The sequence below is a fragment of the Orbicella franksi genome, chromosome 5 (assembly GCF_964199315.1).
Source record: "Orbicella franksi chromosome 5, jaOrbFran1.1, whole genome shotgun sequence".
Taxonomy (NCBI): domain Eukaryota; kingdom Metazoa; phylum Cnidaria; class Anthozoa; order Scleractinia; family Merulinidae; genus Orbicella; species Orbicella franksi.
The window spans coordinates 3,873,207-3,893,709 of record NC_138149.1 but is presented as its reverse complement, the minus strand read 5'-3'; the positions used below and the strand labels follow the sequence as shown (position 1 = coordinate 3,893,709).

The 20,503-nt window shown below is 38.4% G+C and overlaps 2 protein-coding genes, 1 long non-coding RNA gene and 1 other non-coding gene across 7 annotated transcripts; 3 read left to right on the top strand and 1 right to left on the bottom strand.

Annotated features, from left to right (window-relative positions):
- The first annotated feature begins 863 nt into the window (after positions 1-863).
- Positions 864-11,053, top strand: LOC145486251 (uncharacterized). Of its 4 annotated transcripts, none has more exons than XM_081464877.1 (5): positions 864-2,340; positions 6,720-7,282; positions 7,829-8,076; positions 8,848-8,913; positions 9,668-11,053. In XM_081464877.1, the coding sequence occupies exons 2-5, from the start codon at positions 6,795-6,797 to the stop codon at positions 9,979-9,981; spliced, it is 1,116 nt and encodes a 371-aa protein (XP_081321003.1). In that variant the 5' UTR covers positions 864-2,340; positions 6,720-6,794; the 3' UTR covers positions 9,982-11,053. The 4 variants fall into 4 exon arrangements, with proteins under 4 accessions (XP_081321003.1, XP_081321002.1, XP_081321001.1 ...); XM_081464876.1 differs by having other exon boundaries at positions 868-2,340; positions 8,845-8,913; XM_081464875.1 differs by having other exon boundaries at positions 870-2,340; positions 9,665-11,053.
- On the bottom strand, positions 2,334-6,712 carry LOC145486252 (uncharacterized). Its single transcript, XR_014049259.1, has 2 exons — positions 2,990-6,712; positions 2,334-2,858 (listed from the first exon to the last, which is right to left on the bottom strand). It is a non-coding gene; the product is annotated as an uncharacterized LOC145486252 (long non-coding RNA).
- A 280-nt stretch (positions 11,054-11,333) lies between the features above and the next one.
- On the top strand, positions 11,334-11,405 carry Trnat-ugu (transfer RNA threonine (anticodon UGU)). Its single transcript has one exon. It is a non-coding gene; the product is annotated as a tRNA-Thr (tRNA).
- A 3,276-nt stretch (positions 11,406-14,681) lies between these two features.
- Positions 14,682-20,503, top strand: LOC145487342 (MICAL-like protein 1). Its single transcript, XM_081466102.1, has 5 exons — positions 14,682-15,151; positions 17,106-17,154; positions 17,519-17,663; positions 18,332-18,370; positions 19,787-20,503. Exons 1-5 carry the CDS (start codon positions 14,976-14,978, stop codon positions 19,960-19,962), a joined length of 585 nt encoding a protein of 194 aa, XP_081322228.1. The 5' UTR covers positions 14,682-14,975; the 3' UTR covers positions 19,963-20,503.

The window sequence follows — 20,503 nt, the reverse complement described above, 5'->3', positions numbered from 1 at the left end:
CGTAGTTTATCACAAAACCAAGAACCCATTCGGAGCGAAAATTTGTATGAACATTAGTTTTCAGCTGCTCTTATACATCATTTAAGTAAAATCTTAGGAAGATCAATAGTTTTGTAGTTAGAATTTTAGTGACGTCTGTAAAAACCAGCTATTGATTTAATAGAAAAATTCAGCGTAAAGCATGATTGGTACCCCACCTTTGCCACCCTCTACGATCGGCGCAAGCTTCACAGGATTAGTCCCCAAAGTATGGAGAAATATATTTTTTGTTTCGCGTACCTTTACTTTACGCTAGTTTAGAAAAAAAGAACGCCAATTTTATTGTCTCGTTTTGCTTGAGGCCGTCCTTACCAGGTACGAACTGACAGATGAAAGTGTTGACCAGTGAGGTAGTCAGACAGACAGACAGACAGACAAAGACTATCCGTCAGATTTTTTTGGATAAAGAGTCAGATAGAAAGCCATAAAGCTGGTCAGGTTTAGCAGACAAACTTGTTTGGTGAATAAAAAGAAATAAAAACTTAAGGCATGCTCGACAGAGATACTGATCTTCTTATCATTATCGTCTTTAATTTTATACAATCATTAGTATGGTTTGACTGCCAGTTGGTACCATATTTAGAACTAATAAAACATGTCCTTTACTACTAAGAATAACACCAAATTTATTTTTAGGCCTCAAGGCGCTGCGACCACTACGATAAAAGGGAAAATATTTTGTGTAATATTTTGAAACTGAGTTATCTCCTTCCTTTGTCTCTTTCCGTAGTCCAAATTAACTCTGGAAGTTGAAATGTTGGCCAATGAAAATTTTGTCCCTTTGCTTGAAGTTGCAGCCTTGCAACATTTCAGTGATGTCTCGTTTTTTGCGAGGCTTCAGAAACAGCCCGTAGTAGTTAATCGATAAAAATCGATATGTTAAAAGTTACTATAACAATGTCGAATTTTTACTTAGCTTCTCGGTTTCTCAATATTTATGATACTTTAATGGCAGTTAGCCCATTTACATCATTTGGATTGAACTGAACTTTCACTGATCATGAAAATATTATGACAAACACATCTCCAGACTCGCCATCTGTCCACTTAAGCCCGTGGTGCCTTAGAGCGAGGAAAATGTGGCCCGGGCGGTAGAGAACGAATGCAGTGCCATAAGCTGTAGGGTTCCTGCTGAATGGTATTCCTGTGCTTATTCATAGGGGACTCCTCTAGATGCTTATTACATATTGTAAACTGTTTAAATTAAAAGATAAATTTGAAAAAAAAAAAAAAGAAAGAAAGAAAGAAAAGAAAAGAAAAGAAATAGGGAACTTCTCAAAAAATTATCCCTGTAATTCTTAATTCTTCCTAAAGGTCTTAAGGTGTTTTCATCAAACGGATTTAGTACGAAATTGACTAGTGATATTTTGGGAAAGGAAACCAATTTCAACCCTGAGGGAAGAAGAGAGATGACCCTGGGAACGAGGTTGTGAATACGCGGAATATTTTCACGATTCACACCCGTATTTTATATTATTGTGTTTTCCCGAGTATCAATGCCCTGTTAATGAGTGTTTCTCACCACTTCGGTCTCTCTTTACCGGTATCACGTTGATTTTATCCTCCCACCTGACTGTTGCGTGATCATTGTGGGCGTGACTTGCGTCACGCATATTGTTGAAGACGTCATGCGCCCCTGAAAAAAAAATTCTATGGGGGAGCCGAAATGTTAATGCAAGCCAGAAATATTTTCTCGCTTGGTTGTGAGCGAGACGGGGAAATTAAGATCAAATTGGTATGCGTTCTTGTTTAAATACTTCCGAACTTTGCCATTTCATAAATCTTTGCCATTTCATACCATCTCAATCATGTCAATCTTTTCTGCACGCCGTAAAGAGCTACACGCACGACTGTGCACGTAGCGCCGGACTCTGACCTGTCCAAAATTTTTTAAAAATGTAAGTTAAAAGCCATTTTTCATCCGGAACATAAGCAGTGCTGAATAAAATAAAACTTTGATCAGTTCTGTTTTGCAACTCTTGGCTCAGCAGAATATAATTTTGCCAAATCAAAATTTGTCAAAGAAGATTTTGAAAGGGAAAATGCCGTGCAAGGCGGGAAATACCCCCATCGCATATTAATCACATCCTATCACCCCGTATCATCCGGGGGGGTTCCCTCGGTGTCAGCCGTAATCCACTCTTCCGCGATTTTTCAAGTTCTCTACTGCTTAGTCATTCCATGAAGCACGTACTCTATGCAAGATATGCTGACCTAGTATTTGTAACCACCGATGACTCCGTTCCCTTTGAAAACACTACAGGATAAACTGGAACGCAATGTTTAGTTCGTTATTGGAAGGTAAGAATTTTCAAGATGGCGGGTAATTGTTGGGTCGACCTACGATGCTGTACTACCGGATGTTGCAGAGCTCAGCTAAGTTTAAATCTCATTTTCTACTTTTATTTTCTCTTTGATGAGCAAGCGAGGCAAACTGAAACAAATTAAGGTTAAGTATTGAAGTAGTAAGAAACTTAATTTCGTCAAGTAAGCAGATATCAGCTTACGTCGTGCCCTTTAGCTTCTTTTATAGCATTTTATTACAGTTAAGTCCGATAGTCGTTTGATTTGTGATTTCTACCATTTTTGGGTTGTTAAGAAGCGAAACGGTTATGTTTAGGTGGATGACTAGGTTTACAGTGAAGAAAAAAACAACATGAGGTCCTCAGAATAGCTTTCGCTAACGTAATATTATGAAATAACTTATTTCACCTTTTTATCGAAATTCTTTCTGATTGGTTAAAAACAGAACCGGAATGAGGTCCTTCCAGGTCTGTGTCTTTGCTTGGAACATTGCTGAAAGCACTGCTGATTTGAAACTGTTAAAATAACAAGGCATAATATTTAGTACAAATGTAAATTGAATTATGGAAGTCTTCATATATCATGTGATTGGCATCTTATTGCCCACCGATATGGAGACATCAAAGTATATAGAAATTGTAGTTACCTGGCCCAGGTTGTTCAAAAGGTGGATAATACTCTGCAGATAGTGTGGTTTGTTTTGTCAACACATATCCATCAGATGATGATTTATCTGGTGGACAGCAGTATCCAGCTTTCATTTAAAAACTGTGGCCTGACTGATACCATTACTGATGAAGTTAATTCATCGATGGGAAAAACCAATCCCTTAGTGATTATGGAGTGTAGTGAGAAAATGTCTATGTAATGCTATCCTTTTGTTCACCGGGAAGTCTCTCCATAAGTGGGTTACTAAAATAAACAAATGGGATGTAGATCTCTATCTTTGTCATTTATTGCAGTTCACTGCCTTCATTGTTTTAAAAAGTGAGCAAAATTTGCCTACCTTGAACTTCTCAGTTGTTTTACAATATCGTTCTTAAAACAGCAAGTTTGCATGACTTACATAGATGTATATTGATTTGTAGTTAAACATTACCTTGCACTCACAGAGAGCAAGACAGATAGACTGATAAAAAAAATCAATCTAGAATTATGCTCCTTCTGTTTTTATTCAAGTGCAGAATCATACATGTTATTTGTCTGTGAGGTGATTTCCATCTTGTGTGAAAATATTATTGCACATGTGTAACTGGCGATCTGTCTGAAGAGTAAATAAGAGTGCAGAAAATTTAGCCTGTTCATTTGGCAAAACTATCTGTGGCAAAATGCTTCATGTAATGTTTTTATCTGTATTGTGTAGTTCCAGAAAATATCTATACCTTCCCCACCCCTCTGGAAATTTTAATTAATAAGCTTGATACATTTCTTTTAATGTTTTGGTCTTAGAGAAAATGCCCCACCCCCCAGGAAACTCCAATCCTTTCTGTAAGGGGAGTATGGATATTTTCTGGAACTGCACACTGTGAAAATTGTCACCTTGTGTGAAATAACTTATGTACTTCCTGCTTACAGTTCTGTAATTCTTTCTATAAATTATTTATGAACTTTTATCACAAGTTATTTCAAGAACTGAAACAGAATACTTCCAAATATTTCAGTTCTTCGTAGATGTTTTTGAACTGTCAGATTCTAGCTGATAAAAAAACTGGTGTAGTACTGAATTATCCCACACTCAGTTGATCTTGCAGTCTGCTATCCCATATTTATCACAAGTAGATATCAATACTGAACAAAGTTTAAAACATTTATTGGCCTTAAAGTTCTAGGATCATGGAGGTTTTGAATCCTATTCTTGAGGTAAGAATTCTTGGTTGAAATTAGCGAAGGTGCAAATTACAAAGGAGGAATATCCATGCAATCGCTTATAAAACAAACCAAGAGTAATTTTTCAACTGTTTTAGATAAAATTTTCCATGTTTTACAGTGTTCATATTAAGTAAAACTTATACATGTACCTAGTTTTTGATAGTGAAATGAGTTGGAAGTTAAATTTCCTAACAATAACAATGATAGCACAGTTAATGAAATACATTATTTTTCTCTGTTTCTATCAAGTCAGAGATGCAAAATTCTCACATATTCTCTTTATCCTGGCAAAACAACAGATTTACTTCTGCCAAAATAATTTTTCTAGGTTCTCCTCTGTCACTAAAAATCTATCTCGCTAAAGTAGCCTCAATATATCAAATTGAACCTACGATTGCTGAATCAATTGATAAGCGAACTTTTCACACCGTTAAGGTGATTCCTCACATTTGCATCCTTACTGCACATAATTTATGGCGTCATTCGGGCACACTCATGCACACGCACATTTAAAACATGGCAGATTTGCCTTGATATTGAGTTCTGTCAGTTGAATAATGGCTATAGCTCACTAACGAGCATGGGCACCCTAAATTTTTTTCCAGTCATTTTAATTAACTAATCATTAACTTTGTGTGAAAAAAGACTGATCTGATTTCTATTGTTGAAAATTGAATAAATAAGGAAAATAGCAGCTGCACTGTAGTCTTTTCTATTTTGCAGTTTGATAGTCGTGGCAAGCAATTTGGTTCCAATATTTTAACGAGGATTCAGCTGTCTGTCAAAATCAAACTTAAAAAGTTTATTTGTGTCCGACACAAGTATTGACTGTAGTTTGAGGTGTGTTTTCATGAGTCTGGGGCTCACAAAGAGTTTACAATAACTTGGAATATGTTCTTGTAACAAGCATTAAATAATGCTAAAATTGGACACTTTCAATGCCCCACTGCTCCTAAACAAGTATGGACACCCACCCTTTTTATTTTATAATTAAAGTTCTCATATGATAAATATTCAGTGGACAAAGTTTGAACAAAAATCTGTTGACAGTTTTATTTCAGGGGAATTACCTTAAGTGGAAGAAATTTGTATCACGTAATTGTATTCCATCTGGTAGCTTACAGTTTTAGTCCACCTAAGTATGACTAGATGAATATAATATAACAATGCTATACGAATACTATAAAGTTAGTGTCATTCTCTTCACTCTGGTTATTAAAACCCATGTAATTTATTCTATATATACAGCCATATAATTGTAATTTTGTAAGTAACTTCAAATCATGAGTGAGTTACAAACAATGAAAAGTTACATGTACATGTAAATGCGTATTTACCTGTAAATTGAAAATGTGCCTTAAAGAAAGGGTATCAATAATAAAGGTAGCTAAGGTATATTTTATAGTGTAAATAGTGTCCCGATTAGTTTTTTTTAAAGCTAAATACTTATGACACTTAAATAAAGTCTTTCATTCTTTCATTCATTCAAAAGTACAAGTACTTTGAAAGGGTACTATGATTTGTGTCATTTTCAGTAATTCTGTTATTAACTTAAATCTGGGTTCATTTTATCAACCGCAGCTACAGTCACATGAAGGCCAAGGGGCTTAACTGCCCTAAGCTTATGGTTAATTTTAGTCCAGTTTTTTTTTTCTCAGATTTGCCTCATTTCTTGCATGTGAATTACAAATTAGCTGGAGAACATCACTCTGCACTTTTCTTCTCTGATTTTGTTTTTCTTTTTTGAGAAGTATTTTATGCAAACTATTTTTGTTTCTTAGTCGCCTTCTTTGCATTCATTTCTTCAGGCAAGAACAAAAAAACCCAGCTTTTAAATTTGTTCTCTGAACAATTAGACTGGTAATAAAACAATGCATATTTGTTTACGTACAGTGATTTGTTTATTAAATCGTGGCTTTCTACCTTCAAGTTGCAATTTTTAAAATTCATTTCCCTGTAATAAGCATAATGCCAGATGTAATATTTATACCAAAGAGATAGGGTTGTTACTGCAGTTAAAATTACCAAAATTACAAAAACATTGTCGAAACCCAAATCTGTGTTAATTACAGTGTGACTACACCAACCAAGGCTGCACGACAAAGATTTCTACAAATTTAATAATAATAAAAATCATGGACTCCAACAAATTATCCTTGTAATCGTACTATACATTATGAAGGCAACAGATTTGTGGTCAATTTGATTAGTAACTATTTTAAAACTTTGAAATGCCAGTGGTCAGTTTGCAAAGAATTTGCTTAAGTGGCCTTGATAGGAGTAGTCGCATGTAACTGTTTAAATTATTGCAAATTCGAAATAATGAATTAATTGTGACCAACACCCTGGACATACTGTTGGTGAATTATTTTGTTATGTTATTTATATTTTCAACAAGCTCTGATATTTAGCTTAAATCAATCATGATTTACGTTGATCATCGGTTTTCCATGATATCCAGTGCATTATAATTATACTCACACTCTTTGTATTTGCATACTTTGCAGGCTTGGAAAGAGCCAGGCAAATGGACATCTCATAAAGATAATTATTTGACACAGTTTCAAAAGTCGTGTGAGAAGATGCGTACCCCACTTCATGAACATGAGTTGGAGCAAGTTAATCCTATGACCGTGTACCAGGCTTATGGAGGTCGTTGGAAGTGCGACAATTGCAATGGCGAGAGCAGTGCAGCGTCGTTTCCGTTCCATTGCAGCCGATGCGCTTTTGACTTGTGCTATTCATGCATGCACATGCAGCTTCTGCAAAGCACTGCAGCGCATCGACACCCTTTGCTGTATATGGAAACAAGCAGGCTGCTTTATCAAAATCAGAATGGAATTTGGAGATGTGCTGTTTGTAAAAGCACAAGTGACAATCTAAGGCAAACATTCTCCTACCACTGTCCCACCTGTGATAGCTTTGACATTTGCAGAAACTGTTTTGAGCCAAAGCAGCATCCAGTTCATGTCCATGTACTGAACCTAGTAGATACCTCGCTTATCTATACGCAAACTGGGGGAAGTTGGGTGTGTGACATCTGTGGCAATTCAAGCAGGCCATTTGAGACGTAAGTGATACCTTCTTTGTCTCAAAATATCTTTCTAGTACTGATATTTTATTCAGTTTAAATAGGATTGGGCAATCCCAGAAAATATCCATAACCAGCCACAGATGGCAGTGGTGGATCTAGGGGAGGGGTCCCTTAATTTGGGTAAAAAAAGAAGACATCACCCCCCCCCCCCCTCCCCCTCCCCCCGCTTAGCTCAAGGTCTGGATCCGCCACTGGATGACTTCCATATTTTGATCCCCTGTTATTTTCAGAAATTTGAGAATGTTCTACCCCCTGTGCCTTCGGAATTCTAAAATAATTCCCCCCCTACCCAACTCCCCTCCAGATTTCTGTTTATTTACTTCAATACTCTGAAATTCCTTGTTCACATGGTTCCTTGTTCTCTTATCTTATTTCTCTGCCAAAATGCTACCTCCATAGTATTTGAAAAGAAAAATGTGTTTTTATCTGCCTGTTTTTAGGGAGGGTCCGTATGTGAAAGATTTCTTCATGTCACACTAAGTTTATACAGTGATATGTAACATGTTGCTTGATCTCTTTCAGATTCTCTCATCATTGTTCAGAGTGTGAATTTGATGTGTGCCATAACTGTTTTAAACCACATAATACCCCACTACATCCCCACCCACTGTACAGAGCAGACTCACATTTTGTGTATGCACAGTTCAGTGGAGGGTGGCGCTGTGATAACTGTGGCTCAGTCCACAACAATCCCACAGATAACAAGCCATGGCATTGCCAAACATGTGAATATGACCTGTGTCACTCCTGCATGAGTGGAACAATCGAAGGTAATGCTCAGGGCAGGAGACTTGTAAGCATATTATTTGGAAGTGATGGCAACTGATTGTTGAATCTGAATTTATCATAGAAGGTGCTAAATTATTTAAATAGGTAAACATGTCAGTTTGACCTCTGCACGACATGCTCAGGTTTTTTCTCTGTTCCCCTTAGTGACAGCAGATTAACGTTTTTCCTCTGTCAGTAGTTAATTAACCTATCATTGACATAGGTTACTAAGAAAAACAAATACCTTGACTGGGTGCTGGACAAGATTTAAATTGCTGAAAATTAAAATTTAATTTGAACCTAATTGCGAACCCTGTAGCTCACAGGTAGAGCATCTGACCAGCTTACAAAATTATAGGTTCGTCTTCGGCCTGTTGAGGGACTAAGAGATCTTTCTTCGGTAGCTTTATGTCAATGATGGAGGTATGGTGGCCTCGTGGTTAGTGCGCTCTCCTCCAGCTCTGGTTGTCCAGGTTTGAACCCTGCAAGGGAACACTGTGTTGTGTACATGGGCGAGACACTTCACTCTCACAGTGGCTCTCTTCATCCAGGTGTATGAATGGGTACCAGTGAATTTAATGCTGGGAGTAACCCTGCAATGTACCAGCATCCCATCCAGGGAGGAAGTAGAAATTCTTCTAGTTGCCTCATTCTACAGAAACCATAGATAAGCACCTGTCGGATGGGTCACTTGCCTTGTATGCAGACTTTTATGTGAATGATAGGTTAAAGTCATTGTGATATCTTTGTTTTTGTTTGTATCAATTCAGCAGCTGACCAAACTGGTCCATCATTACCAAACTTAACCAGAAACAGAGGATTTGAGTCAAGCAGACCAGGTACATGAACATGTATACACTCAACACCAGCATGCTATCCCAAGTTTTTCATATTACGTGATAGAATTTAGGTTTATCAGCGTGCAAAGAAAGTTGTATGAAACAGACCAGAACATGTTGGTTTTGTTGTTGGGCTAGTGGATTCTGTCTGATTTTGTTGGAAAATGTTGAGGAAATCCAGATGAGAAGAGTAGTGAAAGACTCGTATTATAGATGTATGGGTTATTGACCAAGCTTGTTCGGTCAAGATGGCTGGATAATGGCCAAGTTCTCTTTTTGCTTGTTTATGGACCGAGACAGAGTATAGGTCCATAAACTCGCAAAAAAAAGAATTAGGCCAATATCGAGGCATCCTTGACTGAACAAGCTTGGTCAATGAATGATTAACATATATTATATGGCTTTTGGGAAAATTTTCCTTGGGAGAAACTGCAGGTAGTACCGAGCAGGCAAAATAGTGCCATCTTGCCTGCTTGGGTAGCCAATCACAGTGCAGGATTCAGTTTATCTTGCCTGCTCACAGGTTAGCCATATAAGAAATGAGATTATTTATAAGTACTAAGTTAATTTAAACAAATTTTAAAATCGTTCTAGTAAGACATTTTCGGAAGCTAATGAGAATGGCTGTTATCAGGTTAAGGTTGGTAACCAAAGTTGAAATCATGACAGATATATCCACTTGTTGAGAAATCCACGAGATTCCACGAGATTCCCATTACCCCATTCAAATTCTTCTATTCGATTCTTGCAGCAGGCTTCAGTTTTAATCGCAGACCGGAAGAGAACCCATGGATAACAAGAGATCGTTTGACTCCCACGTCAGCTGCTGAGGCCAGCCCATCTTTCGTGACAGAAAAAGGAAACACTGTCGCGTCACCCGAAGACATAGATGTCAACACCAAGTGTATTATCTGCATGGAGAACCCCAAAAATGCCACACTCATTCACGGTGACACTGGGCACTGCTGCTGCTGCTGGCCCTGTGCACAAGTCCTAAAGCAAAGGGGCGACCCATGCCCCATTTGCAGGGCGCACATTGAGCACGTAATCAGACAGTTTAATGCTTGAAGAGCATTGTTACCCTGGTCAGTGAGTTGGTACGTAGGCACTGGATGTTGATTAGATTAAGTAAGGAATGTAAAAATGAGTAAGTATTGTAACAAACATATAATTATTATAAATGTAAAAGAAAGAAGAGTCAGTTTAAAAAGTCCAACAAATGCAAAGATATCTCAGTTATTCTCGCTACAGTAAGCCAATCAAAACTGCAGCATAATTTCATAAACAGACCTAACCAAAATCATTGCTAATGAAATTCGGTTAATAAGTGCGAATTAACTTGTTTGTGATCACCTTCCGTTCCATTATTTTATTTGCTGTAAATTTGACCTTCATTCAGTGGTCAGCAGTGTCTAGTAACCAGACGTGGTCACCATTTAACGCCACAACTAAAACTATAAAAAATCACTTGTTAGCCTCAGTCAGTGTTTATAGCCATAGGCTAGTGAGGCCGAGCAATTAACTGTACCCTTGTAAAATTGTTAGTTCTGTCCATGGTAAGGTTCTATTATAAACTCGATTCCCTCTGTTGCATTTAGTTTTTTACGAGCATTTAAGGGTTGTGTCTTTCAACCGCCTTGCTTGCGTGAAATAGAATAGAGAAAACAGCTTGCATCACGTGTAACTTTCACCCACCGCCATCAGATGCAACCCGTCCGATACATTTTCGCCATCATGATTATATTTTACACGCGCAATTCAATTAGAATCCGCGCCCATCAACGGACGTGAACATAATAAGGCGAGAATGGAAATCCAGCTCTAGCTGTGGTGACAAACAGTCTTTAGTTTAAATTTACCAAAAGTCACCGTCGGAGGGTCACTTCTGGAGAAAATTGTAGATTTCTATTAAAATTTGTCGTTTGAGCGTCCATAAAATGTTTAGCAGTGACCGTATTCAGTTCCTAAGGGTAACTACAGGTTTAAATGTATGTACATTTTACTACTTCAATCCAATAACTGGATTTCTGATAATGTTAGCTAAGATGACTAGGGACAACATAACTTAAATATAAATTTTCTCGTTTACACCTACATAGACCGAGTCGGTAACAACTGTTTAAAAAATTCAAATTAAAAATTAAAAAAAAAGAGATTTAGAACATTAAATGATCAAAAGGAATTACATTACTTTAAAAAAACAACAACAACAACTGATTCGATTTTCAAGAATTTAAGAAACTAGTGCTAGCTATCTCCTTGGGGGGGGGGGGCGGGGGGGCGCGGATCAGTCGGTGATACTTCTTGGAAAATACGAATACTTGAATTCGTTGCAGTAGTAAAATTTACATTGATTCGGAGTGGCTGATTTCCGTGCAATAATTTAGCATAGCGTAAGATAGTTGTTCAGCGTGCAGCGTGCAGCGTGGCCGAGTGGTTAGGGCACTGGACTTGTAATCCGGAGGTCGCGGGTTCAAGTCCCGCTCTGACCACTTAGCTGGTGGTGTTCTCGGTAGTCCTGATTTCTACTCCTCGGCCACGCTTGTAAATAGCCAACTGGTCTGCCTCCCGCCAATTGGGATTTTTATTCTTTGTTATTTTTATTCACGGGTTAAAACTGTTTATTAGCTAGATATATACCTTATAATTCACCACAGATTTTTATTACCGAGTTATTGCTGACTAGTTCAAACAGATTGAAAGACATTTAAAAAATTGAAGTTTAAAGATGGCATAGTGGTGAAAACACTCTCGCCCCCAGCAACTTGGCCAGATTTTATCCCAGCCTAGCTGCCCGATGCCATATGTGGGTTAAGTTTGTTGTTGGTTCTTATCCTTGCTCCGAGGGTTTTTCTCCGGGTTCTCCGGTTTTCCTCCCTCACGAAAAACCAACATTTCCAAATTCCAGTTCGACTTGGTTGGAGCCGTGACCTGCCCGAAAACTAGCAGAACTGACAAGGTTTTCTCTCTAAATATTGTAATTTTAAGATGCTATTTGCAAGGTTAAAACGTTAAAAATTAAAAGAAAAACCGAACGCGTTTGGTCCAGGATTAATTAATGGCAACTTTCTTTTTTCTTTTAATTTTTTGAACTTTTTAGCCTCGTAAATAGCGTCGTAAATCTCAAGTAAATATTATGAACATTGTAACTGTAATTTAATGCTACGAAGTATTTGTAAAAGATACCTTCATTTGTATAACTTTAGGCCTTTGAACGTCAACTGCGACTTTTCATTTACACAAATATCTGTTGCAATTAGGTGTATAGTTTAGCTTGTTGTACGCGGACTTTGAAAAATTTCCCAAGCACTTTTGTTTGTTAGTGTTTAGTCCCTTGTTAAGCTACAATGTTTAATAAAGGTTTATATGGACGGGAGTTGTGGTTATCTATTACTCATATATCTGTCACTTGTATTTGTTCGTCTGGCGCGTGACTAATCAGGCATGCGAAGAGTTTTCCGCATTCTGGCCGCCCAGAAGAAAAACAAGCTGGAAGTAGCCTCCCCCTCCCCTGTCCTTCCTCCTAGTTTTTCCTTACTTTCATCTTACTGTTACAAAGCCTTGCTGCACAGTAAACCAGTGGTCCTATTTGCCGAGCGACCTACCAAAAGATAATTTATAAATGACTTGATCCTGACGGGGAACATTGCTCTGCAAAACTAATCACGAAAAGCCAAATACTTGCCGCCGCATGACTGTTAGATAATCGATTCCAGATCGGCGATTTCTTTACGTACCAGATATGATCATATTGATGATTTATTGTATCCGAGACGTAGAAGTCACGTAGCGTTAAGTGTTCGTCGACCGTCGAAGATACCATGCTTCCCTCGTAGACGAATTCGCCGTCTCTACACTGATTCTCAGTTGATCGTTGACCCGGCAGAGGTATACCCCCTTTTTCGGGCTATAAAGATATGTGCGGCCCTGGTGCGGCCCTGAAGGGTATGGCTTTTTAGCCGTTTTGGTCAGAAATAGGGTATCGATTTTAGCCATTTTGGTCTCAAATGGGGTATGGTTTTTGCACTAAAGTCTTGAATTGGGTATGTTTTTTAGAAGAAGCTATTTTTTTTATTTTCATTATCGGTAAGACCGTCAACAAAAGCCCTTCGCAATGCCTTTTTATTACATCGGTCTGAACTAGGTAACTAATTATAAGACAGGTCTGAAACAGAGTATTGATTGAAGGGTCAGGTCTTACATGAGGTATTGAATTTTTGGTCAGGTCATAAATAGGGTAGGGAAAATCACAGATTTTGGTCTTAAACAGGGTAAGGGTTTTGGGAATCGGGCCGCCAACCCACCCAATTTTTCTGGGACTGAAACCTACCCCTGATCGTGGAACCTTTTTTTTTCTTTTCTGTTTTTGGTTTCGTGGGATGATCTATTCTGAATAGTCTTGTTAACACTGGCCTCATGCATTTCAAGCCTCCAGCGTCGAAAGCGATAGGTAAAATTCTTAGCGTTTTGGCACGAACTGAAGTGCTCCCTCCCGGCTCACGAGCGACTGTACTGGCTCACGGTGATGAGAGATGCCTGCAGTAGGAGGCTATCGATTTCTTTTCTCATTTGTATTTTATTGTGTTGTTTCGCTTTTAGACAAGCAATATTAGCATTTAATGACAGCTTTTTAGCATCATGATCTTTGAAATAAGAAATTAGCCAACAGACAAGTGCTCAATTTTCTTGAATTCTTGATTGCTTGACAAATTGGTAACGATGTCAAGTTTTAAAGTTGCATCTATCAGCGAAGGTCAGAACTCATGATCAGAGTTGTCACACAGAGGTCAGGAAATGGTCATGGAAAAAAATTCTTCAATCTGGGTCAAGTAAAAGTCAGGGAATTTTGCTTTGGGTCAGAGAAAACTGGCATTTATTTTGAAGAAAGGTCAGGGGATATTGAAATCATAACATCGCTGATTTAACACCATTGAAGGCTGGAAGAAAAATTTCGGATCACTCTTGAAAAACGTTAGAAAACTGATCAGTCAATAATTGATGGGTAAGACGGCTGTAAGGGTAGGCAGGGGGGCGTTAGTAATTCTATATCTGATATTTCGTATTTATTTGGTCAGGGAAATTTGATTTGTATCAGGGAAACGTCAGGGAATTTTGAAAAGTGATGTCTGTGGCAAACATGTTAATACATCCCTTCATGGTATGTCATTTTTTCAATACATTTTTAAGTACAGTCTCTGTATTATGTATAAAAAAAAATTTTATGTATAAAAGAAATATTTTATAAGAACTGGGGGCTGAAATTTACGAAATTTTGAGAATATTTAAGTACATAAACCCTAGGCCGAGATTTTGAAAAGAAAATAAGTTTGTGTTGAAAAGTTGTAAACGGCAATGGAATTTAATATATGTTTTCAACTAAACCGTACAAAATTCTTCCTTCAATTTCTGTAGGCGGAAAAACAAAAACAGCACCAGCCGTATGTTGGATGCTAATGACTTTTCAAGCTTTATTGCCTGCAGTCTGGCTCCAAAAATAACTTCATCGCCATTAATACATTCAAAAACGGAAATGTCGTACGCTAGACTCTGATGAATATTCACAAGAACATTTTCAGCTTGAAACTCGGACGAAAAATAAAAATATGCGTCCTGGGACGGGAAAACAATGTTCGTGTAAAAAAAATAATGGATTTATTTTTTTTTTCTTTACCTTAATCGTAAAGAACTACAGTTGACATCGGTCTCTTCAAAAGTCTGCCGCTGTCATCGGTCATTGACTTAGATTGATAAGGATGAACGACTTTTAATCATTTCTGACCTTCGTGAATATCGAACTGTAAATCGTTTGGAAACGCGTGTGCCGTTTACAATACCGTAACCGCAGGAGACCAAGCTGTTGACCGCATATTTCATTCCCTAATCGCATTTTTGCGATGTGAAGGAAACTCGCTTTTGACGAACGTCCGTCATCAGGTACATTTCCATAAGGAAGCCAGTGCGTGCTTAGTCCCCAAAAGCAAGCAACACACGACCTAACAGATTTAACCTCGGATTATCTTCTTATATACCTTGAACGGTGCGAGTTAAAGACCATTAACGTGATGTCTACAAGGCAGTTGGCGAGACAAAGGAGTTTGAAGGGGAAAGAAGCGCTCTTGGAATGGTGTAAACAGCAAACGGAGGGCTATAAAGACGTGAATGTCTGCGATCTGACATCCTCTTGGAGAAACGGGCTCGCATTTTGCGCACTTCTGCACCGATTCAGTCCTGAACTCCTGTAAGTATTTGAAATCGCATTGAGCCGAGGGTTTAACCCGTTGTGAAGTCAAAGTGGTTGTTGACTAACCACGAACGACATCGGCTAAACAAAGATTAGAACCTGGCTGGAGTGGTAAGAAGGTTTTTCAACACAGGATAGAGAAGTCTTTGCTCACTTCCCTGAAAGCAATATATATTGCGACATTTCTTTCACGGGTCGTATTTTATATAATACTGGCACATCGATTTGTTTGTTGTGACCTTAAAATTTCGTCTTGGCCACTCCGTCATAACGTGGGGGTACCAGAAGTTAATTGCCGACGAGCTCTTTAATTGAAAACAAATTTTAGTTACCGAAAATTTCAGTAAAATTGGCATTCATTTTACTGGAATGCAATATATCGGGGCAATACACAACCTCTTTGTATTTTCTATTGCGAAACTCGGAGAAACTACTTAGAATAAAAGAGCAGAAAATAAGATATGAGGCATTGAAGCATGAAACGATACGTGTTTGTAATAAATATTGGTCCTCACAAGTCACGAAGCGAAACGAGACATAACAAAGCCGGATACTGGTTTTTTTTTTTGTTTTCTGTTGCGAAACAATAAACGTGCTTCGATAACGACACATACAAAGGCTTGCAGTGCGTGGTAAAATAAAAGATTTGTCAGTAATGGAACTTTATCATAGTCAACATCGTGTCAAGATAAGCCTAATGTAAAACCCCTGAAAATAATATTTATGTATCAGTACCACGTAAGATATTAAAGTATTTTGTTTCTACAGATGTCTTTGTGTTTCAGCAAAGTTTTATTCCTTTTTTTGTCTTCATTCCCATGTTGAAGAATGGTGAATGAAACTGAGGAAAGATTAAAATTAAATTCGCTGAAATATTGCTTTTGCGGCTCTTGGACAGATAAGAAACAATACTGATGATCTAAAACTCAAAAGTTGACGAGGTCAGGCTTAAACAGGCTTTTTTCGGTCGGGTTGTCTAATTAATTTTCTCGGTGCTTAAGGCCTTGTAGTGGGCAAATCAGCTCTCGAAACTAGAGCATGCCATAACTGAGGAATAGTTGCTTTGTAGCTAGCTACAATTATTTTTTGTCGCGGAGAAGTGTTGATGGATTTTGCTACGTGCTAGGAACACTGAGCTGGCCTGTTGAATCGGAGCCAGATCAGTTAAGGAAATAAACTAGCAGGAAAAAAAAAAAAAAAAAAAAAAAAAAAAAAAACGATATCTGATCCAATTTGTAGACAAACGTTCCGTCTGACGTCAGTTGTTAATTGTATTTGATGTCAGTGAAGATGTTATCAAATTATTGCCCTGCTATTTTATACAGCTCTGTATTGAAGGACAGCACGCCACTAACTGAGAATAAATTAAAAGCATATTGGCCCCTAGCCGGAGCAGTCTTGCTTTTCTTAGCTTACTCGCGACGAGAATAGAATGCGAAGCCGAAAGATGAACTGATTTAGAGCGATCGAGAAGCGCACGGGAATATAGGTTTTTATCCTGTTTCGTCTCGTTCCGTTTCATCTTTTCTTTCTCTAAGTTACCTAATTTACCTTTGCCATGCGTACCGAAAATTTTAGGAACAAAGTAAGAACGCTAACTGCTCGTAGTCTATTGTCCCTTTAGGTCATTTTGAGTGATTGTATTACAACTTTCCAGTTAAAATATCGCGCAGGGTGAATAGACGATATTCACAAAGACCCTTAGCCGATCAGAACATGCCACCCACCCTCTATGGCGGTCTACACAGTGGAGAAGAACTCGGGAACTTTGTATTATCATATATATTAGCGGTACCTTGTTGACCAGTGTGAAATCAAGCTACGAGGGAAATATGACAATAAAAGCAAACCACATCCATTGCTTCAGGGATTGTTGCTCGGTTGTTATTGTTGTTGTTATTGTTGTTGTGTTGTTACGTTGTTGTTTTAAATTCTCTCCTTATCTTTACAGTGAGTTTGATGACCTGTCCAAGGAGGACGCTTTGAAAAACAATGAATTGGTGAGTTGACTTGTGTGGTGGTCACTGGACTGGTCTTAATTAATAAAAAGATCAGCCTAGCATGAGAGGTTAAGGGTAACTGAGTTAATCCCTCATATATAGGTTTTAATCCTAAGGCAATCTCTCTCAAGTTATTTTACGATTTCTGCTGCCTTCAAAAAATCGCAGGACGGCCAAGAAATAGCTGATACTTTAACGCGAAATCTATGCTCACGTGGACACGACGAGCGGCCTTTATTTTAACGTGTTTTCATCTTCCACTATCGTCTAACCCTGAGAAATACGACAGACTCAGCTACTTGAACTAAATTGAATAATGATCAAAAGTTATTTTAATGCGACTTGAGTTTGTTTTTCAATTTAGGCTTTCAAAATCGCCGAGGAGAGGCTTAAGGTTCCCGCCCTTTTGGATGCGCAGGACCTGGTATCGATGAAAGTTGTTGACGAATTGAGTGTGATGACGTATGTGTCAATGCTTTACAAACGAATGAACAAACACTCTTCTTCTGGTGAGTCTTGACCTTGTTAACTTCAATAGAAGCTGCGACACGCTTTCAACTGTTTGCTATAGACTGTCCTTTAGCTTCTTTTGATGGTTATTTCACTTCACTGCTGGTGCACTTACTTACAGCCGGAATTTTTTGGCACCTGTTTTGGAGGAATTGGCTGTCACGCAACGCTTCTTCTTACGTGACATTTAATGTTGGCAGAGAAATGACGAGATTTGCAAACTATACTGTTAGCTACGGAAATGATCCGAAATTTTAAATGAGAGCCGAGAAATCCCCGAAGATGATGAACTGATCACTGAGATTCTAGCACCCGCACCAGACTCCAAAGCGGCTGATGGACTCAAACAATATAGCATCAACTCCCTGCGTTAACCATTGACTTTGCAGTCCGTAATTTTTTCCTGGTATGTTAAGCAGTGAAACTGAGCGGGAAAGACATTTCCCTTGAAGTTTGATAGGGTCCAAGGGTAAAGGCCTGGGAACGAGGCTTAAATAGGTATTCCATCTTACTCGTGCAGGGCCAGTTTTATTTGATGGACTCCAGGAATGATACCTGCCGAATACTCATAGTACATTTTATCGCTAATCACTCTGAATAAACTAAAGTTAGGAGAAGCCCATGACACGGATAAAGTGTGAGATATTGTCTTTTCTTCCCCGTACAGCTCCCACAAGTCCGACAGCCACTTCTCCGACAGGAACAGGTCTGTATATTCCCGAGAGTGATTAGAATACGCCTATGATTAATACAACTCCACCACCCACTCTTGAAAATAAAGGCCTGGGCGTTTTGCCAAATTTAAAGTAACCCAGCAAGATAACATCAAGAACAAGCGGTCTCAAACTGAGCTCAACACAATTATCGCCAGTTTTAATTTAAAACCATTCCCGTGCAAGCCCGGGGGGGGGGGGGTACTCGCAGAAAAATTGGGCGGGGGTGTGCGGCCCGCTTCCCAAAACCCTTACCCTATTTATGACCAAAATCTGCGATGTTCCCTACCCTATTTATGACCTGACCATAAATTCGAAACCTTATTTATGACCTGACCCTTAAATCAAAACCCTGTTTCAGACCTACGTTACAATTAGTTCCCTAGTTCAGGCCGATGTTAAATTACCGTAAACATAATTTGCGAAGGACTTTTGTTGATTTTCTTTTCGATAATGACGAAAAAGTGGCTTCTTCTTAAAAACATACCCATATCTAGGCTAGAGTGCAAAAACCATACCCTATTTATGACCACAATGGCTAAAATCAGCTAAAATCGATACCCTATTTATGACAAAAACGGCTGAAAAACCATACCCTTTGGGGCCGCACATACCTATATAGCCCATATAAGGTAGTATCCCCCCCCCTCTCCGGGCGCGCAAGCTCCATTCCGAACCATTGAAGTCGTAAACTCTAAACACAGGTAGAAAGTATGTAAAGGATGTGTGCATACACACGACGATTAATTGTTGCGGAAAACGCGATATAACAATCAAATGTGCTAACGAACACAGAAAGTTAGGTTGCGACGCAGACTTGAGGGTCTATTATAGGGCGTCGTACATTCCGTGAACTGCGTATTTTGTTCCTTCGAAACCGCAAACCGTTTTCGTTTTCTGCTAAAAACCGAAACCGCCGTACTTGTACGACAAATCAATAACATCTAACCGATCATTTGACGGCACGTAACAAATTCTTTACGACATGTTAGCTCGATAATCGTATTTCTCCTCAAAAAAACCACAAGAGCATAACAACAAAACAACTTGTTTGTAAATCCATTCAGTAACCAGTGAACAAGAAGGTTTGACGTCTAACGGACAGTTCACAAAAACAAAAAAGATTGCTGGAGAGAGTAAAGTACAAGTTTTGAGGGCTTTCTTTTGAGCCTCTTAATTCTGTTTGAATGTCAGGTCCCCCCCTTTTTTTTTTCGTTTATTGTCGAATGCGTTTTCTGATTTTGGGTCGGTCGGTCGGAAAAGGAAAAAAAAACCGGCACTCAAAATTGGCTTAAACCGCCAAAGTACAATAGACTCTCGCACTCTGTAGGATTTTTTCGTTCCGGATTGGGGTTTTCATGAGCGAGATCTTGCCGTCTCTGATATATAATTAATTTTCCTGTTTTCAGGTCAAGCCAGGAGAACCCTTTTTGATGTCCTTAGAGACGAGAATAACTTCACTGAGCGCTGCGAAAAGCGGAAAAATCTGAAAAATTGCCACAGCTCCGAGGAGATAAATCCACTGAGTAAGGCAGCTCCGATAGAATCGACATTGGAAGAACTGCAACAGGAAAACAAGGGCTAACACACAATGATCATAAAATTGAATTACTACAAACTCTTTCATATCAATATGCAAGTTTTTCCATTCATTAGATGGAGAATACCAAGAGAATATGAGAATACTCACAGTAGAGAAAAAGTGATCATGGTAAACATCAATATTTTTACAATATTTTTATCAACCATATGTTTTTCCACTTGTTCACCAATATAGCATTCTTCCTGTTACTGAATAAACCTAGTAACAGCTCAACTATTTGTAACAACCAATTTTTATTGGGTAATAAAGAAAGAGAAATTAAATTCGATTTGCAAATGCCATGTAAGAACTATGTAGATTTATTGCACAATGATATATCTTTATAAGAGGTCTGTTTTAAATTAAAATAAACATGATTTTAAAACGTCGACTTGTTTAGCTATTTGCTCCTCATTTTCTGGATTTCCAATTTTTTTTTGAACCGTCGAAACCTGGTAACCAGTCCGGCGCAATGACACGAACAATAGAGTGACGTAACAACATGGCGGTTGTAAACTTTTCCCGTGATGGACTCTACCTGAGT

Excerpts from the sequence above, each read along its gene's own strand:
- LOC145486251 (XM_081464874.1), top strand. The coding sequence starts at position 6,795 with ATGCGTACCCCACTTCATGAACATGAGTTGGAGCAAGTTAATCCTATG. Across the intron at positions 7,283-7,828 it reads TCAAGCAGGCCATTTGAGAC|ATTCTCTCATCATTGTTCAG; the intron begins GTAAGTGATACC and ends GATCTCTTTCAG. Across the intron at positions 8,914-9,664 it reads ATTTGAGTCAAGCAGACCAG|CAGGCTTCAGTTTTAATCGC; the intron begins GTACATGAACAT and ends CGATTCTTGCAG.
- LOC145487342 (XM_081466102.1), top strand. The coding sequence starts at position 14,976 with ATGTCTACAAGGCAGTTGGCGAGACAAAGGAGTTTGAAGGGGAAAGAA. Across the intron at positions 15,152-17,105 it reads CGATTCAGTCCTGAACTCCT|TGAGTTTGATGACCTGTCCA; the intron begins GTAAGTATTTGA and ends TTATCTTTACAG. Across the intron at positions 17,664-18,331 it reads GAACAAACACTCTTCTTCTG|CTCCCACAAGTCCGACAGCC; the intron begins GTGAGTCTTGAC and ends TTCCCCGTACAG.